Source organism: Quercus robur, chromosome 12 (assembly GCF_932294415.1).
Source record: "Quercus robur chromosome 12, dhQueRobu3.1, whole genome shotgun sequence".
Lineage (NCBI taxonomy): Eukaryota > Viridiplantae > Streptophyta > Magnoliopsida > Fagales > Fagaceae > Quercus > Quercus robur.
In genome coordinates, this window is record NC_065545.1 from 4,472,759 (window position 1) to 4,496,035 (window position 23,277).

General features: G+C 34.3%; 3 protein-coding genes across 3 annotated transcripts; 1 reads left to right on the plus strand and 2 right to left on the minus strand.

Annotated features, from left to right (window-relative positions):
- The first annotated feature begins 12,898 nt into the window (after window positions 1-12,898).
- On the plus strand, window positions 12,899-14,788 carry LOC126710017 (3-ketoacyl-CoA synthase 6-like). Its single transcript, XM_050410402.1, has one exon. It carries the CDS (start codon window positions 12,979-12,981, stop codon window positions 14,443-14,445), a length of 1,467 nt encoding a protein of 488 aa, XP_050266359.1. The 5' UTR covers window positions 12,899-12,978; the 3' UTR covers window positions 14,446-14,788.
- A 727-nt stretch (window positions 14,789-15,515) lies between these two features.
- LOC126710004 (uncharacterized) lies at window positions 15,516-19,341 on the minus strand. The gene is made up of 3 exons (XM_050410389.1): window positions 19,213-19,341; window positions 16,304-16,638; window positions 15,516-16,144 (listed from the first exon to the last, which is right to left on the minus strand). Exons 2-3 carry the CDS (start codon window positions 16,634-16,636, stop codon window positions 15,605-15,607), a joined length of 873 nt encoding a protein of 290 aa, XP_050266346.1. The 5' UTR covers window positions 16,637-16,638; window positions 19,213-19,341; the 3' UTR covers window positions 15,516-15,604.
- Window positions 17,404-18,807, minus strand: LOC126710005 (uncharacterized). The gene is made up of 2 exons (XM_050410390.1): window positions 17,774-18,807; window positions 17,404-17,694 (listed from the first exon to the last, which is right to left on the minus strand). The coding sequence occupies exons 1-2, from the start codon at window positions 18,266-18,268 to the stop codon at window positions 17,428-17,430; spliced, it is 762 nt and encodes a 253-aa protein (XP_050266347.1). The 5' UTR covers window positions 18,269-18,807; the 3' UTR covers window positions 17,404-17,427.
- Window positions 19,342-23,277: the final 3,936 nt, after the last annotated feature.

Here is a 23,277-nt window from a genome sequence, read left to right on the forward strand (position 1 = left end):
TTACAGTTCACATTACATCTCCTATTGTGTCACTACTTCAATAGTTTCTTCTATTTTAATGATATCTAATTTATATCGAATGAGGGGTCAGGGGAGGGTCTAGGGGCAACCTAACATGTTCATCCTTTAGGTTATATGAATGCACGTGAGAAAGGTGTAAATGTACTGATGTTTTGTTTAAATGAAATTATAAACCCTTAATCGCACATTAAGTTACTAGATGAATAATTTTTTCGTGATGTGATATGTTTCATTACTTGTGAGATTTGAAAATTCAGTCCTAGTATTGGTGGTTTTGTATATACAGATGATTATCAACAAGCCCCAACAGCGGAAAATAGGCTTAAAAGACGTGGTCCTACAAGGCTAGCTAACATATGGGCATTGGATGGTGAGTACAAAATCCCGTTGCCGTTAAATGATCAAGGCCAACCGATTGGTCTGGACGGTGGCACGTTTGTTCGGTAGTTGGGAACTTTTGCAAGAATGGCTTATTATGCCTGCTAGGTGGCCAAGCGTCCCTGAAAAATTTAAACCGGATTGTTGGATTGAGATTGAGGTAATATGAAAATAAAGTATAAGTAACAGTAATTTACAGCCGTTGTCCTAATTAAATGTCATATTCAGTAGGGTCCATGCTTGTGTTTTGCTAACTCCACTTTTGCATTCCAAAAATGGTATCTAATTGACCCCGATATTTCGCACCACCCAATCAAATGGAATGGGCAATGCATCAACTTGGGGTCCTGAGGAGAAATCAGAGGACAAAGTTGAAGAAGGATCACTATAAAAGTGGGATGACAAAGGAACAAGTATTGGCCAAGAAACCGCCAACAATTGACAAAGAACAGTGGACGAAGATGGTTAACTATTGGTTTTTGGACAAAACTGTGGTACTGCTACTTTAATCGTCTATCTCATTTTAGTGGTAATTTAGTCAAGAGATGTTTTGTTTTCATACACTTTGACGGTAATGTGGTTGTAGACATTAAGTAATAAGAACAAGGTGAGTCGAGGTAAACATAAGGAGATAGCAAGGTCTAGGCCCAAAAGTTTTGCAAAAATTTTTGATGACATGGTAAGAAATGCATTACAAGTGCTACTGTATTCGTGTATCACATAAGCTGATTTTATGCTTCTGAATCACACTAAATGTTGAAAATACTCTTTTACTTTCTTGCTGGTGGTAGATATAAACTTAGAATTCATGAACGCCTTAGTCAATGCAAATGATAAATAACATGACAAATCTGAGAACAATTGTGTTTATTGTATGAAATTTTGTTCATCATGTAGGCAAAAGCTAATGGGGCTCCGGTAATGCGCACAGATGTGTATCTAAAAGTATACTCTAGGAAAGATGGAGCTGCTGTTACTCCCCATGCGCAAGAGAACATGGTAAGCACAATTTGAATCGAATTTTAATGTAATTTGTGTTTGTATTGTTTATGGTGTGTAATATGTTATTTGGTTCTTGTGGGAAAACGTACAGAATAGGATGGAAGAACTTTTAACTCAAGAGGGCATGCGACTATAAGGAGAGCTTGGTAATGGAGTCCTCTAGTCCAAAGACAATGCGTATGCTTGGGTGTTTGGTCCAGAGCGCCCTGGACGTGTACATGGGGTGGAATTTGGAATCACCCCATCTGGAAGAAGTGCCACAAACACTTCACAGTTTACCTCAACTCCATCATCGTCAAGCAGAAAGACCTAAAGGATTTTGGAGTTGAAGAACAACTTCTCTATCCTTAGGGAGCAACTAGCCCACGTACAAGAACAACTCTCCTAATCAAAAGCAAGGCACCAAGAACAACTCTCCAAAGTAGAAGCAAGGCACCAACAGCAAATGGCTGAAGTGATGACACACATGAATGCAATATTCGCCCCACTTAGCCCTTGTATGCGTGATTTGGATACATCTCAGGTACCAAACAAATGTTATTTAGCAAAACACTACTTTTTGCAATGCATTGTTATGTGATATTAATACGATGCCCTTAATATATTCAGGGTGGCAATGCTTGATGAGGTCCCTCTATGGGAATGAAACTGTGAATCCCCAGTTAAAACAAATACAACTATTTGTTATAACATGGACAACTATATTGGCAAAAAAATAAAAATAAAAATCAGATATATTCCTATCTTTGTTGGTTTTATTCTAATTTGAAGGTCCCACATCAGTATATATGAAGCAAGAAGCAAGGAAGTAGATGTACTATAAGACATAAAGTCAAATTAGAAAATTTCAACCCTAAATGTAGACAGGAAAGTATCCTTGTTTCAAAAACCTTTCAAGTGAACATTTTTATACATGTCTTTTTACACTTGCTAAATGTAGCTGATAGTTCCACGATGCATGAGTGTTTTCAAGTGTTTGCATTGTTTTCAAATGTTCCAAGCTTAGGGATTTTTGCAAGCCCAATTCAACCCAATTTTCGGTGTTCCCATTGTCACAGGTAATTGGCTATAGCTACGGGAATTATACTGACTGATCAAGTACCATGATGCTTGCTGGAAACTAGTTGATCAAGTATCGTGATGCTTGCTGACAATTTTTTTTATGTAAAAAATCCTTGAGAGAGATGCATTTTGTGATGTAAATTTTTTTTTTTGGGAACTTGTTTTGTTTATGTAAATTATTTGGGCAATGCAATCTTTTGGCAATGAACTTGTTTTGTTTGCTAGCAATTGGTTGGGAATTGTTGAGTGTTGGCAATTTGTTTTGTTGGTTCCAAAACGCGTTTTTAAAAATGCGGCTATAAAAAACCCAATGTCGGGGGCTTTAGTCGTGTTTCTAAACGCAGCCCAAAGATAGTCTATAGCCACGTTTTAGAAAACGCAGCTCCAGGTCTGAGCCTACAGACACATTTAAAAACGCAGTTATAGGTCCAGGCTATAACCGCGTTTTAAATGCAATCCAAAGCGGGTTTATAGCCGCATTTTTTACAAAACGCAGCTATAAGTCTTAACTTATAGGGGGTGGAAAAACGCAACTATAGGGGTATATGTAGCCGCGTTTAAAAAAATGCGACTATAGACCTCGCAGGGAGCTATTGTTGCACAGTAAAAGCCACGTTTGTAAACGCAACTATAGCCTATAGCAGTGTTTTTAGGGTCTATAGCTGCGTTTTTGAAACGCAGCTAAAGCCCGCATTTTTTATAGTGCCTATTTTATTTAAATAATAATATTTCTTTAATTTTTTATTGGGTCATGCTAAGGGGTGCCCGTAGGGCAATGGTTAACAAGCCATTCTAGGAAAGTTTTGATACTAATTTTATGGGAAATGGAAAAAATTGTAAATACATTAATTGCTTTTTTTTTTTCTCATAATTTTTTTTAAATGGATTATTAACTATTGTCGTAAGAGTATTTGTTAGCATTTCCCTTTTTTATTATATCAAAAAAACAACTCTCCACATGGCCCCACTCGCCTTTTTCTTTCTTTTTCTCTGAACCATCTCCCTCTTCCTTGTTCTCCTTTTCCTTCTTCCTTCTTTTCTTTATTCTTTCTTCTTTTTCTTCTACAGATTTCTCAAACTCAGTGGTTGAGGCTGGGGCAAGGGTGATTTTGTGGTTTTGTTGTGAGAAGAAGTTAGAGGGGAAAAGCAAGATGAAGGGGGAGAGAGAAAAAAAAAGAAAAAAAAAAGCAAAAGCTATTGGAGAGAAAAAGACATTGATCTCCTCCACAAGCACCAATCTCTTCCATAAGCATTGATCCACCGATCCAATTGACCTAGAAACGCTGATCTCCACCACCGATCCACCAATCTACTGATCCACTTCCGTTGACCCACAAATGGCATCTCCGCTGATGCCGCCGATCATTAGCTATCTGTTGATTTGTCTATGTGTGTATGTGTTTATGTGTCTCTGTGTTGGATTGTCCTTGTGAGTGTGATGCTCTGTGACAGAGGAACAAGAATATGAGGGAGAAGAGAAGAAGCCTGAGTTCGTTTCAGAGGGAGAAGAGAGAGAGAAAAAGGAGCCAAATTGAGAAATTAATAAAATAATAAGATGCAAAGTTACAATAACCGTGCATATATGCACAATTACTGATGCAATTGCTCTTAGTGGTTTTATGTACTGGGTTTAGTCCTACAGATTTGATCTCACGTAATTTGGTTTTTTTTTTTTTTTTTTAATTTGACGTGATAGGTTGATGTGGTATGGAAAATAGTTTTTTATTATTTTGTTTGACATGTCAATTTTTTCCATTTAAGAGATAACAACAGTGATTAAATTGACACGACACTAAAAAGGTTAGAGACCAAATTGACACAATTAAAAGGTTAAGGACTAAATTAATATTTGATGTAAAAGATAAGTACTAATTTTGTAATTTACCCTTAATAATTAATAGAAGGCTTGTATTATTGCAAGCAAACAAAAAAGAAAAAGAAAATTGTTATTGAACCTTTTTAATTAAGCACATTGTCATATTATATTAGTTGTGACATTCTATTCGGATGCTAGGATTCTAGGAAAAAGTGGAAATAAATTTCAAAATAAAACGAAAAAAAAAAAAATTGGTTTATGTGGCACATGAGGCTTGGAAAAGTATTCAATACTTGAGCACAACAACCCTCCTCTTACATGAACGATAGATCCCACCTTGAATTTAATTAATAATTATACCAATCATGTGAGCGGAGAGAGTATCACATTAGCATACTCCAAGAATCTTGAATAATTACTCCATTAGGATATTCTTAAAATATGAGCAATTACTCCATTAGGTTTACCATAATTTAGTGAGTAATTATTAGGTATTATCAAAATATGAATAATTATTCCATGAGGCTTACCTTGATTAAATGAGTAATATTTAGGTATTTTTTTCAAAATATAATTGACCTGGCACTTCACACCCATAAACACAAATTACTTAATACAGAAATATGAACTAAGTGGGATTCTATTTATTTTTTATAGTTATGACAATGAGGTTGGTGAAATATGAACCTTCGATATTTCCATCGAAAATACCAAGATGTGTCACTTGAGTTACAAATTGTTTGTTGACATAAGTGTGATTTTATTTAATGTAGGATTGAATATGTAATTTAATTTTTGTTATATATTAATTTTGACATTTTTATGTAATTTTTGTAATTACAGGTTTGGGGTTATTATTTCCTTTATTTCAGGTGTTTTCAATGCTTTTCTTGTTAAATTAGGGTCTTATTACAGAATATGCCTACATAAATATTACACAAATATAAATAAATTACTTAAATATGACATAAACTCGGTTATATTGAAATATAAATTTTTATATTAGGTGATTTGTTTTTATTGATGTGGAATACCAAGTTCACCTTAAACCTAATTTAATAGTGACTTTAAGGGCTAGGGCGAAGGCAATAGTGCTTTCGTTTGAGCTTCAAATTCCATTTGGCTTATGGGTATAAGAGGTATTGTTCACTTTTTATTTCTTTTGCATATAGGTGGGATTTAATTCAAGATTCATTGTATAATTGTGTAAATTCGAAAGACATTACCAATATAAAATAAAGGCCTCAGCAGTGCTTGATGAGCCATCGCTCTTATCGGTGTATCCTATCAATGTTTCCACCTCAAGCAATGTAGGTTTGTGCATCTTGGGTCCGTGGACTTAATCTGAGCCGACAAACATCTGAGAGCCCATTGGGCTCTGTGTCCCAACTCCCAATTGGTCTTTTGGTATGGTTCAAGAAGTCCACAATGAGTTAACACCTTGGACTTTGTGATCGCTTTGAAATTGAGACCTTCATTTTAAAATCATCAAAACTTGTCGCAGCTCCTTTACATCGAGTAATGTCCAAATGAAAACAAGAAGTTAAAAGAGAGAAGGCAGCTGCAATTTCTATAGATTTTTCCCTTCACAAGAATCACAACTATTACCGAAACCAATGCGTTATCATTCCCACTTCCCAGGAGATGATGAAATCCGATATGAGCTCTGTAGTCTAGCTATACTCTATATAGCCTTTCATGACTTCATATTTTCGAGATTCTGGGAACTACATTTTATTAAGTTTTCTCATGATTCAGGGCAAACCAGGAATCAAAATCATCAAAACTTGTCTCAGCTCCTAAAACGATATTTTCTAGAAAATAAGTCATTTTTCAAGAAGCATTTTTTATAGAACTATCTCATTTTTAAATATTTGGTAGCAATTTTAAATAAATTGAAAAAAAAACATCTCAACTTCTCTTATTTAGCTTATTGTGGATAAAGTTGCTTTCTAAAACAATTTTTAAAAATAAATCATACTTTTTATGTTGACTAAAGATAATTTTTCTTTAACTCATCTTTTTTTATACAACCAAACACTGGATATCACACTCACACACGGACAGGGAGTAGGGACAAGCAATCCAAATAAGGACTCTCTTGATTATCTCCTCATGCAATACATTTTGTATGGTTGGTCCTTTTCAGCCACCCTTTTTTGGGGTGTAACTTTGAAAGAGAGTCATGATGGACCCTCACATGATACACAAGGCCATGTTTGGAGGCTGTTTGGATTTCTGATTTCCAAAACTCATAACACTGTTTCCATAACTCATAATTCATAACTCAAAAATGGTGGGACCCATGATGAAAACAAGTTATGAAGCTTGTTTGGATTTCAATAACTCTGTTTTCAGTTTTTGTTTCCATCACTCAATTCTCTGATTTTTGAGTAATGGGTTATGGAAACTGAAAACACATTTTAGCTGTTTTCAGTTTCCATAACTCTGTTTTCAATGGCATTTTCATAAATATATTGACATGGTGGCCCCCATTTACTGTGTCCTGTCTCTTGTCCATAACCCTTTCTTTTCTTTTTTTTTTCCTCTTCCTCTTCTCTTCCCAAGCCACTCTCTTCTCTCCATACCCATCTGCCATTAACACAACCCATCCTTCAAACCATCTCTTTTCCTCTATCTCATCACGAAATTTTTTTTCTTCGTTGTAAGCTTTTTTTTTTTTGTCTCAGCTCTGCAGTTCTTTTTTTTTTTTTTTTTTTTTTTGGGTCTAAAGCTGCACTCCATGACGAGGTAAGGATGGGTTTGGATTTGGATTTGGAGTTTCAAAATATCCACATGAATGGGTTTCAAAATACCCATTCCTTGAATACGGCGATTGGGGTTTCAGCGTGGTGTCCCAGCCGAGACCGTGGACGAAAATCTTGCAATGGGCCGGGTCCCCATCTACCACCTTTCAGATCCAATCCGCCACATCACGATGCTTATCTACTCGTTGTCACCGTATCGGTTCATCGTCGTCGTCGTCCTATCGTCGCCGGCTAAGGTGGAGGTGGAATTAGCCGTCTGATCATTGGCTGCATTTTGTTGTTGTTGTTGCTGTTTTTGTTATTGTGGTTGAAGCTGGGTTCGGGTTTGTTGTTGTTGTTGTTGTTGTTGTTGTTGCTGCTGCTGCTGCTGTTGTTGTTGTTGTTGTTGTTTTTGTTATTGTGGTTGAAGCTGGGTTCGGGTTTGTGTTTTGGAAGAGTAACAGGGGTGAAGGAGGGGAAATGAGAAAAGAGAAAATGGTGAGGCCCACAAAACAGTTTTGCTTTGACCAAGTGACAAGTATGGGACCCATAAACAGTTGAAAAATATTGAGTGATGAAAAGTGAGTGATGGTGCCAAATAGGGTGGGGTATTTTAAGTGATGAGTAATGAGTGACTGTAATTGAGTGATGAGTAATGAGTGATAAAAAAAAAAAAAAAAAAAAAATTCCAAACAAGCACTTGGTTTGCCCAATTCTCATCATTCATTACTCAATTCTCATCACCCTTCACTCACTTTTAGTGAGACCCACACTATTTGTGCTATTTGGCTTTATTTTGGTTTCTCAATTTCCATCGCTCAACTCAAAAAAGTGAGTTAAGTGATGGAAAATGTTGTTTTCGGATCATGAGATATGAATGATGGTGGCAAAGTTATAATTAACTAAAGCCAAGTGGGTCCCAGCCGAAGGTCAAGTCCCATCCCATGCAGAGCAAGTGCAGCACTCTTTATGAAGCCAATGCTCACATGCACTATTCCAATTTCACCTTTAATGCAATCACCTCAGAATCACTCTCATTCCCTCTCTTCACTTTCACATATTGCTCTGTTCAGACCAAATTAATAGCTAAGTTAAATGTGGTTTTTATTTCCAAAAGTATGTAATTAGATTTCATTTCAAGTACTATTTTGATGCTCTGTTTGTTGTTTCGGTAATAATATTTTCTAGAAAATAAATCATTTTTCCAAAAAAATGTTTTCTATAAAATTATCTCATTTTTCTATATTTTGTAGTAACCTTAAATGAATTGAAAAACAATTTTTTAACTTCCCTTGTTTAACTTATTGTGAAATAGAGTCGTCTTTCAAAAAATATTAGTGAATAATAATCTCTAAAAATAAGCTATACTTTTTATGTTGACCCAAAGATAGTTTTATTTTGATTCGTTTTTTTTAATGTTACTAAATACTCAAAAATACGAAAAACTATCTTTATACAATATTTTCCATAAAAACAAATAAAGCGTTAACGCTTATACTTCACTATGCCAACATAATTATTGATGTTTTTTTTAATACTCTTGTCCTTATAATGTTGACATGGTACTTTGATCCACATACTAGTATTGCAAAATGCTAACTTGGTACATTAATTAACCCACATACTAGTCTAAATTAATCAAAATAGATAGAGACATGTGACATGAACACAATTATTTCTGTTTAAAGTCTGTTTGGGAATAGCTTATTTAGTTGAAATTGAAATTTTTTTTGCTGAAAGTATTGTAGATAAAGCTAAGAAGTTGCTGAAATAGTACAGTGAGACCTATGAATAATATCAAAAAGTGCAATGGGACCCATGAATAGTAGCAAAAATAAGCTAAATAGTAAAAAAAAAAATGCTTTTTAAGCCAATACCAGACGCAACCTTAATGTGCTTTATTTTTAGAATAATGCTAAGAGTACTTTAAATTTTACAAATTGATGTGTCACAAATTATAGACACAGAATTCAAATTTTATTTATTAATTATTGAATTGGCATCAAGTCATATTATTTGTCACGTCTTAATCATTTGTAGTAAAATGTATAGTAACTTTAGTTTTTTTTTTTAATAATAAAAATTTATTTGTCTTTGAATATTATGATATTGCAAGAAAAACGTATGATCTAACAGATCATCTCATGCACTATTATAAGGACATGTGTGGATTACGGCTTACTCAACTAATAAAGCCTATTTTTGTCAAATAAGAGACAAATGATTTAAGTCTTAGGGACCCAAATAAATTGACATACCCAACCTATATAAAGAGTTGAAAGTGAGTTCAAGTGGTGTGGTCAATCGAAGTTGTAGGTTTACAAGCTTCAAAAAAGTGCATTTTGGGTCGAATGTTAGGTGGAAGGAACTTTTACTTGGCCAGCCCAACTCGACTATAATTAAAATTGATACTGCTTTATGTTTATCAAAATTTCATTGGGAAAAATACCACTTGGAAACCTCAAAAGTTTTTAAATAATTATTTCTTGTTAGTGTAGGCATATTATGGTTAATATCTAAACAAATTAAGTCATAATCCTCCCAAAATATATGTCAAGTGAATACACACGCATGCACACGCGCGCATACACACACACACACACATATATATATTGGGTAAACTACATATTTGATCCCTAACCTTTATAATGAATGTCAATTAGGTCCATATCCTTTTAAATGTGTCAATTTAGTCCCTAACTTTTGGTATTATGTCAATTTGGTCTCATCCTAAACAATGAAGGTTTGGGGCCGCTAACCTTCCGCAGAGACCAAAAATTAACAAGTTCCTATTTGGTTGCCGAGAAACCGTAAGAAAAGGAAATAAAAAAGCAACTAAAAAACTTAAAATCAATCCAAAATGAAAATTTTCTATTATTTCCGTTGCAAATTGTAATGAATCAAATACAAGAAATAACAAAAAAGCAATTCTTTTGTTTATGGTTTTGACACGAAATCCTTTATAGCCAAGGTTTTTTACCCATTTTGTCTTTTTCATTAGTAACTAGTAAAGAAAGTAGTGGAAAGATCCTGCCACCTTAAAAAATATGTTGTTGTATTACCATTGAGCTTTGGAAACAAGCAAGCGTCAGTCCTAACTAGAGAACGTGGCTTGTATCATCTTCATGGTTTTTAAATGTTGAACAGTGATTATTCAAATGGGCTTGGGAAAAATTTGATCGGCAATGAAATGGGCTTGGCCATGAGCAAATAAACTAATTTGTCTCTTAACTATTTTATTGTGTTTCATAAAATAAAAATTATTGGGTACTAAATTGTGCTTTGTCATGACTTAAAAATAATTTAGAAACTCAATAGCTATTTATGTTTTTTTAGAATTTAATAATTCTTATTTGTATTATGAAAGTTATGTTATAAAAAATACTATCTATATTTGTTTTGGATTTTTTTAGTTAAATTTTCAATTTTTATTTATTTAATATATTTATTTATAATTTAAATAATTATTAAATTAATTATGACGTTATCACAAATCGACTTCGGTTTTATCCCGGTTCAACTTTAAAAATCTCGAACATCTTCCTTTTACAGTTCATTGAAAAGTCCGAGTTTCAAAACTATGATTATCCTAGAAGAATTTGAGGCTTTCAGACGACATCGTTTTATTTTTTACACCATATTCCCTGACTTCTCACTAAATTTTGATCATACCCCTAACCCTTCACTATCCTTCTCTCGGCTCTCTCAACCTCCATGTCCTATAGTATTGGAAAATTTTTATTTTGAAATGATAGTAGGTCTTTCAGTTGCTTTTCTACTTTCTTTTCCTACAGTTTCTTCGCAACTAAACAGGTTTTGTTAATTTTTGGTTGATGCGGCACTATGAAATTTGTTTGTTCAGGTCCTTTAGGATGAGATCCTAATTTTTAACATAAACTGGTTTTCCTTTTATTTTTATTTTACTATTATTCTTTAATTTTTATTCTACATGGCAGTACACTGTACACGTATGTGTTATAATTTTTATTTTTATTTTTTTTGCAGTTAGCCATGTCAGTATTTTCCATCCATCACTTAACAGCAGGAAAAAAATTGACACAATTCCAAAAGGTTAAAGACTAAATTGACACATTTGAAAAGTCATGGACTAAATTGACATTCAGCATAAAGATTAGGGACCAAATATGTAGTTTACCCTGTATTTTTATATGAGCACACATACATATATTAATATATAAACATAGACAAATATGCATATATTTGTTCCTTTGTATTTACTTAAACAAAAATTATTGAAAAAAAAATTAATGCTTTATGAGAAAGGAATTGAGTAACACCACTCTAAAATTCTTGATTTAATTTCTCCTTTGAACTTTTAACATGATTAGTTTCAATTATATATAATCTTTTCATATAAGATTATATAAAAGTTCAATAAGAAATAGCCATACAATATTGAGAATTTTAAAGACTTAACTTTAAAAAATAAAGATGAATGTAAATTAGGTATTTTTATAATCTTACAATATACTTGCAGCTTTATTCTCATTTGTAAAATAATTTTTTCTTTATTAGAAGTTCAAATATTTAAAGTGTTTGTATTTAAAAGATTTTACTTCATAAATTTTTTGAGAGGAGGATCAAGCTCACAATTTTTAGGAGGGGCCAAAGCCAAAAGGTTAAAATTATAAATTATTTTTGCAAAGTTATAAAAATCTCCAACCTAATGCAATAAATAGTTCCATCCCTTATAAAATTAATACTATGTTTGGAAGTTTGGAGGGAGAGGAGAGTAGAAGGGAGTAGAAGGAAGGAGAGTAGTGAAGAGGAGAATAGAGGGGAATGGTTATCCTCCATCTTATTTAGATATTTTTAAAATTAAGTAACGGAGAGAGAAATAATTAGTATTTTCATAGTTTATAATTTAGTTAATATGGTAAGGGTAAATTTGATAATTCATTTGGTCAAGCATTTCTATGTTCTACTCTCCTCTCAAATCTCTCAAATTTGAGGAAATTAAAAATGAGGGGTTAGAAATAATTAGAACCCCTCCAAATCTCTCCCTATTGTCCTTTTAAAATAAATCAAAATAAGGTAATTTAACTTACTCTCTCTCCCTTTACTCTACTCCCTTTTATCCAAACAAGGTATAAGGTTAACCACGACTCCCCCAAAGAAATTTTTATGGTTTTTCTGCTCTACTAATTTTCCATCATTTTTGCCCTCATTGAATTACTTTATACTATGTTACATTGGAGGCTGAAGTTATTCAATATTTTGAGAATATTGCCCTTTACTCTCACAAGAATATTGGGTCTTATCGGCCCACTAGTTTAAGAGAGTTTGTCATCTTGGAACACCTGAAAGGGCCATTTCCTTATATATAGTTCATCATGGAAATATTTCTGATCTCTGAACTGAAGTCCTTGCATCCAACACACCTCCATGAAGAGCATACACTTTTTCTGATAAAGATTAAAATGAGAGTAAATTCAAACAACTTTTCAGGTAAAGAAAAGCTGTCAAAGAAGTAGACTAGTTGCCAATCTGAAAGTGTTATAGCTCACGATGGTCAACCAACTGTTGCCTAACCTTTAAAACCAACATTCATTTCCCTTTTTTGGGAATCGATGCCTGATGCCTGTCAATATGAATCATTCATTTGATCACCCTAATACCTATCCATATTTATGGCATCAACTAAAATCAAACAAGGAATTTATCTCTCTATACATTACAAAATCTTTTGCATTGTTTTTCTAGAAACATGGAAAATCTATGAAATGATAACTTAGAGAAATGCTCCCAGGTAGTTAATATTATGTAGTTATTACAACATGTTTAGGCTCAACTGCCACCTTCGACTCACAAGAAATATGTACCAACTTGCATTGATAACCATACTGGCACTCATTTAAATCGTTCATTTATACCCATCACTACTAGCCTGATCAAAGCCACCATCACCATCTTCTCCACCACCTCTCTCTAATGGAGTCTTTGTCTAAGCTTAGCCATGACCCTCTTCAACATACCACTACCCTACCCTCCACTCTTCTGTCACAGCAACTTCATTCTATTTTCTTGGAACTTCTAAGCTTTTCTGCTGTCATACTTATAGCTTCCATAGAAGCATTTTTCATCTTACATCAATGGAAACCCATTTTCCATTTCCTCTTTCTCTGTTCTTTCATCCTCTTTTTCATCCTCAAACTCTTCCTTTCAAAACCTCCTCCAATTTATTTAGTTGACTTCTCATGTTTTAAACCTCCAAGCTTTTGCAGAATCCCCTTCTCTTCCTTCCTTGAAAATGCTTCCTTGTTTCAATTCCATGACGCTGAAAGCCTCTCTTTCATGGCCAAAATCCTCACTACTTCCGGACAAAGTGAAGAGACCTGTGTGCCCCCAGCTTTACACTACATTCCACCAAAAACCCATCTACGAGAATCCATCAAAGAAGTCCATATGGTGCTCTTCCCTGTCATGGAAGACCTACTCTCCAAAACTGGTCTCTCTCCACGTGACATTGATATTCTTATCGTAAATTGTAGTGGTTTTTGTCACTGTCCTTCACTCTCTTCCATTATCATAAACAAATACTCCATGAGGAGTGATATTAAGAGCTATACTCTCTCTGGTATGGGATGCAGTGCAAGCGCTCTTGCCATTGATATGGCTCAAAGTCTCCTAAAAATCCACAGAAACTCTTATGCTCTTGTTCTTAGCACTGAAATCTTGTCTTCCGGTTGGTACTCAGGAAATGACCGAACAAAGTTGCCCCTTAACTGCCTCTTCAGAACAGGCAGTGCAGCCATTTTGCTTTCAAATAGAAAAGAAGCAAAGAAGTACTCAAAATACAAGCTGTTTCGAACACTGCGAACCCAAAGAGCCTTTGATGACAAGGCTTATCTTTCAGCATTTCGTGAAGAGGACTCTGAAGGAAATCTTGGGGTTACACTGAAGAGAGATTTACTACAAGTCGCTGGAGAAACTCTCAGATCAAACATCACCGTTCTTGGTTCCTCAATCTTGCCCTTATCAGAGAAACTTTGGCATGGTGTTTCAATTTTATGGAAGAAATTTATTAACAAATCTAGTGAAATATACGTGCCAAATTTCAAGACAGTGATACAGCATTTTTGCTTGCCAACATCAGGGAGACCAGTGATCAGAGAGATAGCGAAAGGGCTAAAGCTTGGTGATAGAGACATGGAAGCTGCATTAATGACACTACACAGGTTTGGTAACCAGTCTTCCTCTTCATTGTGGTATGAATTGGCTTACTTGGAAGCCAAAGAAAGAGTGAACAAAGGTGACAAGGTTTGGCAACTTGGTATGGGCAGTGGGCCCAAGTGCAGTAGTGTTGTTTGGGAGTGCATAAGGCCCATTATTGGAGAGTCCAAGAGGGGCCCATGGGCTGATTGTATTTGTCGTTATCCAATCATGGCCGTTGATTAAGGGATTAGCTTATAATTATTAATTAATATGGTGATTAATTCTACTGTAAACATGCATGTAGAAGAAGCAGAACCCTAAATTGTTCCTGGTCTTTAATAAGGGTTTTATTTTGTCCTTAAGGCATTGAGATGGTTTCAGTCAGTCATTTCATTTGCTATTTAATTTTATGGGTAATTTAAAGTGTTTGTTGGACTGCGGTATTAATTGTGTCTACTGCATTAAGTGGTTGTACCGGACTGTCAGATCTGCAATTACCCTCTTTATTTGAGGAGTAACGGATGAGACATCAACTTTGGCACAATTTTGTGCCACAAATTGCCATGATGAGTTGTGTTTGACAAGAGTATGATTTTACATGGTCTATTAAGATATTTTTACCGATCACAACTCGCCATATGATAAGTTGTGGTATAAAATTGTGCCAAAGTTGATATCCCAACATTACTCTTATTTTATTTTATTTTTTTGAGAAGAACATTAGACAATAGAGATTTAAATCTTTATTTTTTGTAGAGGAAAATACGATGTAATTAGGGTGTGTTTGGTTGCTGGAAAACGTTTTCCGGAAAATATATATTTTCCGGAAATGCTAATTTCCGGAAAAGGAAAATGTATTCGGGTGTTTGGCTGTCTCGGAAATCGTTTTACGGAAAATCAATTCCGGTGTTTGATTCGTCCAAATATTTTACGGAAATCGTTTTACGGAAAATTAATTCCGGTGTTTGGTTCGTCCAAATATTTTACGGAAAATACTTTACGGAAAATTCTTTACGGAAAACGTTTTCCCATGTTTGGTTCGGAAAATACTTTACGGAAAATAATTTGGATCATTTTACGGAAAATGATCTAGAATCTGGCCCTAAAAAATCGTCCATCCTTGAATGATATATGCATGGAATTGGAGAAGATCAATGCTATATTTTGCTCTTATAGATAAAATTGAAGAACCTGCATTCCCTATACATATCTGTAACAATACAAAAATTGCAGCACATTTGGTTCAACATCAAACATAATCATTCGAAATACATAATTTGGGCAATTGTATCGTCCCAATAATACAAGAGTACATATATAATACATTGATACGTCAATATTAATACTACAATGTCTAGTTAATTCCTAAATCTACCATCACAGTCAACATGAAATAAGCAAATCAAATTTGTGAGAAAAAATAACCATCTAACCACAACTTCCTCAACCTAGCATTCTTTGCTAAAAATCCACGTGCCGTCTTCTCATTCTCACAAAGATGGTCGAAGGCAGTAGCGAGCATATCTTCGCTATATCCATCCGCCATCATAGCCATTACCTCATTATACAAAGTTGTGTAATCTACCGGGCCCCGATTAATTTCTTTTAGAGCGACAGCTATTTCCTTCAGCTGACCAGACAGATCAGTTAGCACACTATCATCAGCAGTAGAAGCTGCACGCCCTCTTTTGCGGGACTTGGAAATTCCCGACCCAGTGGTGGATGATTCATTTACGTTCTTCCCCTTTTCAACCACACATTCATCCACATTATCTGCCACAAACTCTGCACTATCCCCATTATCCCCATTATCTGGCTCATTTTCGATATCCACTCCAGACTTAGCAAAGGCACCTGTGGCTGTATCCTTCCCCACCACAATCGCTAATTCATCGTAAAACTCAATTTTTTTGTTCAGATACTCGGCATGCTTCCGATGTGCCTATAAGGGAGAAAAGAACGTATATAATAATGCAATAATAACTTCACTCATAAATTCAATATAAAAGACTTTGCAATAACAATGACACTATAAATTTCATATAACATGCAAAAACATATATTATTATCTATATTAAGAAAATATAGTTAGAAGTCATACCATAACTTCTTCTTGGTAGGTTTTAGCGTCACACGTTATCATTTTCAGATTTTCGTCCCAACCGAATCCACTCTTCTTTCTAAGCTCTTGAATAGTTGCCCACATGGACCTTAGAGTCCGCATCCGGTTCTCCACAAATACAGGGTGGCACTCAACCCCGAAATGGGCCGTTATCTCCTTCGCTACAAGAGCAAAGGAGCCGGCCCTAAAAGTATTAGAGGGCTTATTGCCCTTTCCAGCCTCCTCTGTTAATATCTTTAGCATCATCTCATGCATAGGTGGCAGCCACCTAAATTGCTTGCTGCCGCTAACTTTTTCCTTACCCTTTGACATTACTACATACGAAAATAGTATAGTGAGAGTAGCATTCAGTAATTACACTCGGAACATGAATAACAAATCAAACACACATACAACCACGCTTATGAATGTGCACAATAGAACGGAACATGCTAACTATGGAAATGACAATGTAATACCATCAAATAACAATGTAATGCTAAAAATACTTTTTCATTACATCACCAAAAGTCTATATTACATACATTGTCTTTAAAAAAAAAACAAAAAGAAAAAACACATTACAATCATAAAAATCTAAATAAAGTACTACTCTCCACTCCTGATATAATCAGACCACATGGCTTGACATATCTCATCTTTCTTAGCATTCCATGATCTACTATCTTCGACGGACTCCCGACGAGACTATGTTTCTTCTTGGTGGTCACTAAGCTCTACTTGGTTCATTGCATCTTCCATAATATGGTCATTTGGTTCAACCCCCATAATGTGATTATGAACCACACAACACGCTAACACTACTTTCACTTGGGTTGGGAAAGACCAATATGGTTCTGCATCCAACACTCGAAAACGTTTTTTCACCACTCCAAACCCTCGCTCAATGGTAGTTCTCAATGAAGAGTGTCGGAGATTGAACAATTCTTGCGCATTCTCAGGAGGACGATCACTAAACTCTTTCAAGTGATATCGTACACTCCGATACGGTGACAATATTCCATTTTTATTACCATACCCAGCATCACCAAGATAAAATTTACCTACATATATTAAAAAAAAAAACAAATCACTACTATGTTTAGGAAAACACATAATATTTATTAAACTAACAAACCAAAAGGGTGAAGTAATCGTGTAATACCATTGGGAATTGAAAATCCCCCTGGCCTAGCAAATGCATCATTTAATACACGTGAATCATGTGCACTGCCTTCCCATCCAGCCAACACATAAGTGAACTTTAAGTCGAAACTAATGGCAGCTAACACATTTTGCGTGGTTCCATCTTTGCGACCACGAAATCTTCCTTGTATTTCAGGTGGCACAGATGCACGAACATGTGTACCATCTATTGCTCCAACACAATCCTAATTTTTGACAAACATAATGGTTTAAAATTACATAAATCTTCACAATTTACAAAAACACACAAGTCGCAATATTTACCTTAAAATATGGGTAAAACCTTCTGCTATTCCTTATCTCTGGAGGTGTATCTTCGCTATGCAGTCTTATTAGAGCTCTATATAATTTCAGGACCCCCCTAAGGACAACTTTGAAGTATCTATGAACAGTCTCAGTTGATCTATAGATCCGACCACCCATTACACGAAACCTCACATTATGACCAATAATGTGCAAGAAAATGAACACTTGCTCCGTAACAGACATGTGAACAGTCGGACGTACGTGCTCCCCCTCAGTGAGGGCGTGACATAAGTGGTGGAAAGCTATAGGCTTCATCCTAAGTTGATTCACACAATGTCTCTCACTTCCATGCAAAACACTATTTATGTATTCCTCTCTCTCGGCGGCATGGTTAACATAAGGCGCCCTAGGCAGATCTCTACGTCTACGTCGTAATTTCTTTAACAATGCAACCCCCACAAGGAGGACAGATGCAACTGATGCAAGAATTGCGGCTTTGGTTTTTTTCTTCATCTAACAAAATCACAAACATTGTAGTCTAAGAGATATGTAAACAAGTATGCTATTCATTACACCATAAATAAAATCAGCCACAAACATATAACATCCAAACCATCACATTGCATTCTATTTACACTATAACAATACCATCACATTGCATTCTACACAGAACCCAACTAACCAAATTCTAATAAAAATCACAGCAAAAACCAATCATGCATAACCAGTCAAGCCCCAAAAGAGCTTACAAAAAAATTCAAACCACAAAGCAATTGGGAATAACCTGCAATCAGAAAAGCCCCAAAATTGATATATGCATCACCCATAAATACACAGTTTCATAAACCAATCATTACATTTCATATGCATAATCCACAAATACACAGTTTAATCAACAATGGATAATTGAAAAAATTAATAAACCTGCAATCAGAAAAGTCCCAAAATTGATATATGCATCACCCATAAATACACAATTTCATAAACCAATCATTACATTTCATATGCATAATCCACAAATACACAGTTTAATCAACAATGGATAATTGAAAAAATTAATAAACCTGCAATCAGAAAAGTCCCAAAATTTTTATATGCATCACCCATAAATACACAATTTCATAAACCAATCATTACATTTCATATGCATAATCCACAAATACACAGTTTAATCAACAATGGATAATTGAAAAAATTAATAAACCTGCAATCAGAAAAGTCCCAAAATTTTGGTATACATTACCAACAAATACACAGTTATAAACAATGTATAATACAAAAATTAATATTCATCAAAAAAAAAAAAAAATACAAAAATTAATAAATAAAAACATGTAAAAAATTATATAAATATTTATATAAATAAACTGTTAGTATTTTATAGTGTGGATCGGATGTGAGTGGATCGGTGAGGTGAGTGGATCGGTGAGGTGAGTTTGAGCAGTGCATTTTCTCACCGTGGGTCTGCGGCGTTTGGCGCGGTGGTCGTCTGGCAGAGCTCGGCGTGACCGGTGTGAGGTAGATCGGAGCTCGGCGTGAAGGGTGGCTCTCGTGCTTTCTGTGTTTGGTTGGCCGGATCGGAGCTCTGGGTGTCTGGATCGATCGGCGTGGTTGGATCGTTGGCTGTCGTTGAAGCTATAAGCTTCGCTCGTTGGCCGGATCGAACTTCGTTGGCTTCGATCTCGCTCTCGCACTTCTCGTTGGCTTCGATCGACTTCGTTGGCGTCGATCTCGATCGTTGGCGTCGAGCCATTCCGCGCTTCGATCTCGTTAGACGGCGTCGATCTCGTTAGACGGCGTCGATCTATTCCGCACGATCTCTCTCTCTCGTTCGATTGTTTTTTTTTTTTTTGTTCTTTCTCTCTCGCTTATGTTTGCTGTTCTCTGTGTTTTCTCTCTCTCTCTCTGCGTTTTGCAAGCCACGGAAATGAAATGAAGTGAAAATGAGGGCAGAATTTCATTTCCGTGGTCAAGGCTTCAAATTCTGGTCAACAGGAAAACGATTTCCGGAAAATAATATTTTCCTCCAGAGCCAAACGCCCTATTTTCCAGAAAACGATTTCCTGAATTCGTTTGAAGCCGAATCAAACGCACCCTTAATGTCAATGAGTTGTAAGGCACTTCGTCACGTTTCCTTGTATCTTTCGAATGAAATATGTAATATAAATTTTATATTTGTATATGAGCAGTGATCACCACATTATGTCTACGAAACATTTAATGTCATTTTACCATTTCATAATTATAATTAAAATTGTATTTTCAAAAGAATAAAAAAAAAACGAGTTTAAAAGAGTATGTATGGAGTGTATGCAATGTGAGTGTATACCAAGAATTAAACTTTTTATATATCAATTGTATACAATAATTTATCCTCCTTCAACCTTTTTTAATTAAATTATTTATAGGACAAAGTTTAGTTACAAAATTGGTTATAGCATTAAGAATAATTTTACTCAATAAAATAAATATTACTACATATTTTAAAAATCTAACCGTTTAATTACATATTATTTACGCTCTTGATACATATATCAAATTTTGTGTTAATCGAATATTATTTACTCTATAATCTATAAATTTATATTTTATGCATAATTTTGAATTACAAAAACTTGCAATTTAAAAAATTTATTGATAACATAATTATTGATCTTCAATTTTCTAGAAATTTTGCAAGCATGAACAATATAAGAAGAATATGTCATCCAATGGTGGATTTGTCAAAATTCACCTCCAATAAAAAAATATTGAGTAAGGTTGTAGTTTTAGGCTACAACCAATTTTGTAGCTATTAAACTTTATCCTTATTTATATTTGTGTTCTTATGAACCTTAATAGTAAATGACATTAATTTTAGGGTTTGGTTTATTTATATTTATCCTCCTTTGTATATTAATTGTGCTCTTATGGGACTTGGGGTTTGATTTATTTATTTATTTTTGGAGAAGGTGCGTGATTGAAATTTTTGGCTTTAGGTGACCGATTGATAGACATGGTAAAACAGGTCAGAATTTGCAGACCCAACCCAACCCGAAAAATACTTGCCCCGAACTTGAATTTTTTGATCTGAATCAAAAAACGGGTTGACTAGTGATCTGACCCATTTTTGCAAGTCAACTAGACCCGACCCGAATAACCCGTGACCCGACTTGTTAAAAAAATTTGCTAAAAAAACATTTAGACTACATCTTGATGCTAAGTGCATAAAGCACAAAGCACCGGAACCAATAGATTATAGATAGATGTTCACACTTCACAGACATGAGACAAGACAACCCATTTATTAAAAAAAAATTATTATTCAATTTTATATGACAATTCACATCTTTGAGCTCACACACTTGACTCACAATTTCAATCAAATGTAGTCTAGTAGTCTAGTACACTAACACAATAAATGGCTAGACTTAAGAGCTTGTAGTTGATTCTTAAAATTTAAAAAAAGAAAAAGAAAAAAAAGAACTTGTAGTAGTTGTAGTACCCACAAAGGCTGAAAGGCACAAACCACTAAGAGGTAAGAGCTTTCAGCCTTTCACAATTTCAGTCTTTTAGAGAAGACTCTTGCGCCTCTAGTCTTTAATTTATTTATAGTCATAATTATACAATTTTAATTCCTTATTGATTTGCTTTCGTGATACCTTAACTTATATTAAAATATTGTATTGTAGATGAAAATGCTAACAAAATTGGCCAAATTGAGCTACAATTTGCAAGTATGAATATTTGCAGTGCTGAATCTACTACCAACATTGAGTAGATCGAGATTGAGATGTAATTCTTATAAAATATTTACTTATTCTTCTTTACTTAATATGTTATGTTTATTCTTAAAACTTTTTTGTTTAGTTTATCTTTCTAAGTAATCTAACTTTACTATTATTTTAAATGCAACAGGAACATGTGCACTTAAGGAGGCTGATTACTTGACATGGTCCATGACATATAGTTTTTTTTTTGTTTCCTCTTCTTTTGTGGGAATGGTATTATTAGTGATGTAAACTTAAAATATATACTTTTTAGTACTCCTTAAGAGCTATCTCTTTTTGAAGTTGTAAACTTGTAATTACATGCATTTTGATAGTGAGTTACTAACATTGAAGACTTTTTCCATCATGAATTTATGACTATAAAGAAATTTCGTCATGCTCAAAACTGTCAGAATTGTTTTTGATTTGTTTAATTGATTTTATTCAATCTTTCTAAACGTTGTCATTGATTTTATTCATTCTCTCTAAACAAGTTGTCATTGATTTGATTTTGTAATTGAAAAAAAAAAAAAAAAGAAGCTCGTTTGAAAAATACGGGTCAACCCGACTTAACCCGTAACTCGATTGACCTGTAACCTAGTTGACCTATTTAAAAATGACCTGTTTAAAAATGACCCGTTTAGACACGTGACCCGATTGAATTAGATTTGTAGTGGCATATATTGGCCAAGGGGTGAATTGGTTTTTTTTTTTTTTTTTTTTTTTTTTTTGAGTTTGATTTTCATGCCTCTTTTCTTTTTTCTTTTTCTTTTTTGAGAAAGATTATGCCTCTTTTCCTTTAAGGTTAAAACACTGTTGCCAAATTATATGAGTTTGATTTTATATTTGTATTGGCTAATGGGTTTTGACCGTACGCGTGGATAATCTAGTGCTCTTTGATTCACTCTATTGATGGACCTTGATTTAGTGCTTTTTTTTTTTTTTTGAAAAATAGATTTCATTTTTTATTTAAATGAAATTTTAAGGAAAATGCTGGAGTTACAAATTTTTTTTTACAATTTTATTTTACAAACTACTAATATGGGGAATGATTGTTGCCTTGTTAGTAAGTGAAAAAGTGATGTTAATAGTGGGTCTAAATTAAAACAAGTAAAAATTAGTCACGAAAATTTTTTGTAAAAAATGTTATAAAATATTTTGTGGAGGTACTTTTACTTAAATTTTAACAATAGGTAATAACACAAAAGTGTTTTTTAATGGTTAACAGAAATTTATGGACCGAATGAGCAACTTGATGACAAGAAGTATGAACCTTAAGGATGAAAAAAAAAAAAAAATTAAAGGCAGAAATAATAATTGACCCATCCAAATTTAATTATATAATTTTGATTTTAGCCATAAATTTTCTATTTATTTGTCAATCATAATGGGCCATATGGATATTGGTAAACAAAGTAATCAGAGCCCAATTTCAAGGAATCCAGGAATTTGGCAAAGGCTCTAGGGCCCAAAAGTCCCGTCAAAACAATTACATGCAAAGTTGGTTTGCGGATTACAAATTATACAACTTGAAAATTTCTGACTGGCAGCAACGGTCTGCCCACGGCCATGATAAAGCATGGACCTTAAGGAGACTTCATCTTTTTTTCTTTTTCTTTTTAAATAAAAATATACTTTTAAGGCAAAAATGGAGGAGGGCCCGAACCCATTTCTAGAACCCGGGGAGAAGATCCAGTCATAAAGAGAAATAGACGTTTAAAGGCTCATTTCACTTACAGTAAGCTACCCAACAAGTAAGGTTGTGGGCTGAAT

What these genes read in the sequence shown, in the direction of transcription:
- LOC126710005 (XM_050410390.1), bottom strand. Translation starts at nt 18,268, where the DNA reads ATGAAGAAAAAAACCAAAGCCGCAATTCTTGCATCAGTTGCATCTGTC. An exon ending in GGTTTTACCCATATTTTAAG is followed by an intron (nt 17,695 to 17,773) that starts GTAAATATTGCG and finishes GTCAAAAATTAG; the next exon opens with GATTGTGTTGGAGCAATAGA.
- LOC126710017 (XM_050410402.1), top strand. Translation starts at nt 12,979, where the DNA reads ATGGAGTCTTTGTCTAAGCTTAGCCATGACCCTCTTCAACATACCACT.
- LOC126710004 (XM_050410389.1), bottom strand. Translation starts at nt 16,636, where the DNA reads ATGTCAAAGGGTAAGGAAAAAGTTAGCGGCAGCAAGCAATTTAGGTGG. An exon ending in CCTACCAAGAAGAAGTTATG is followed by an intron (nt 16,145 to 16,303) that starts GTATGACTTCTA and finishes TCTCCCTTATAG; the next exon opens with GCACATCGGAAGCATGCCGA.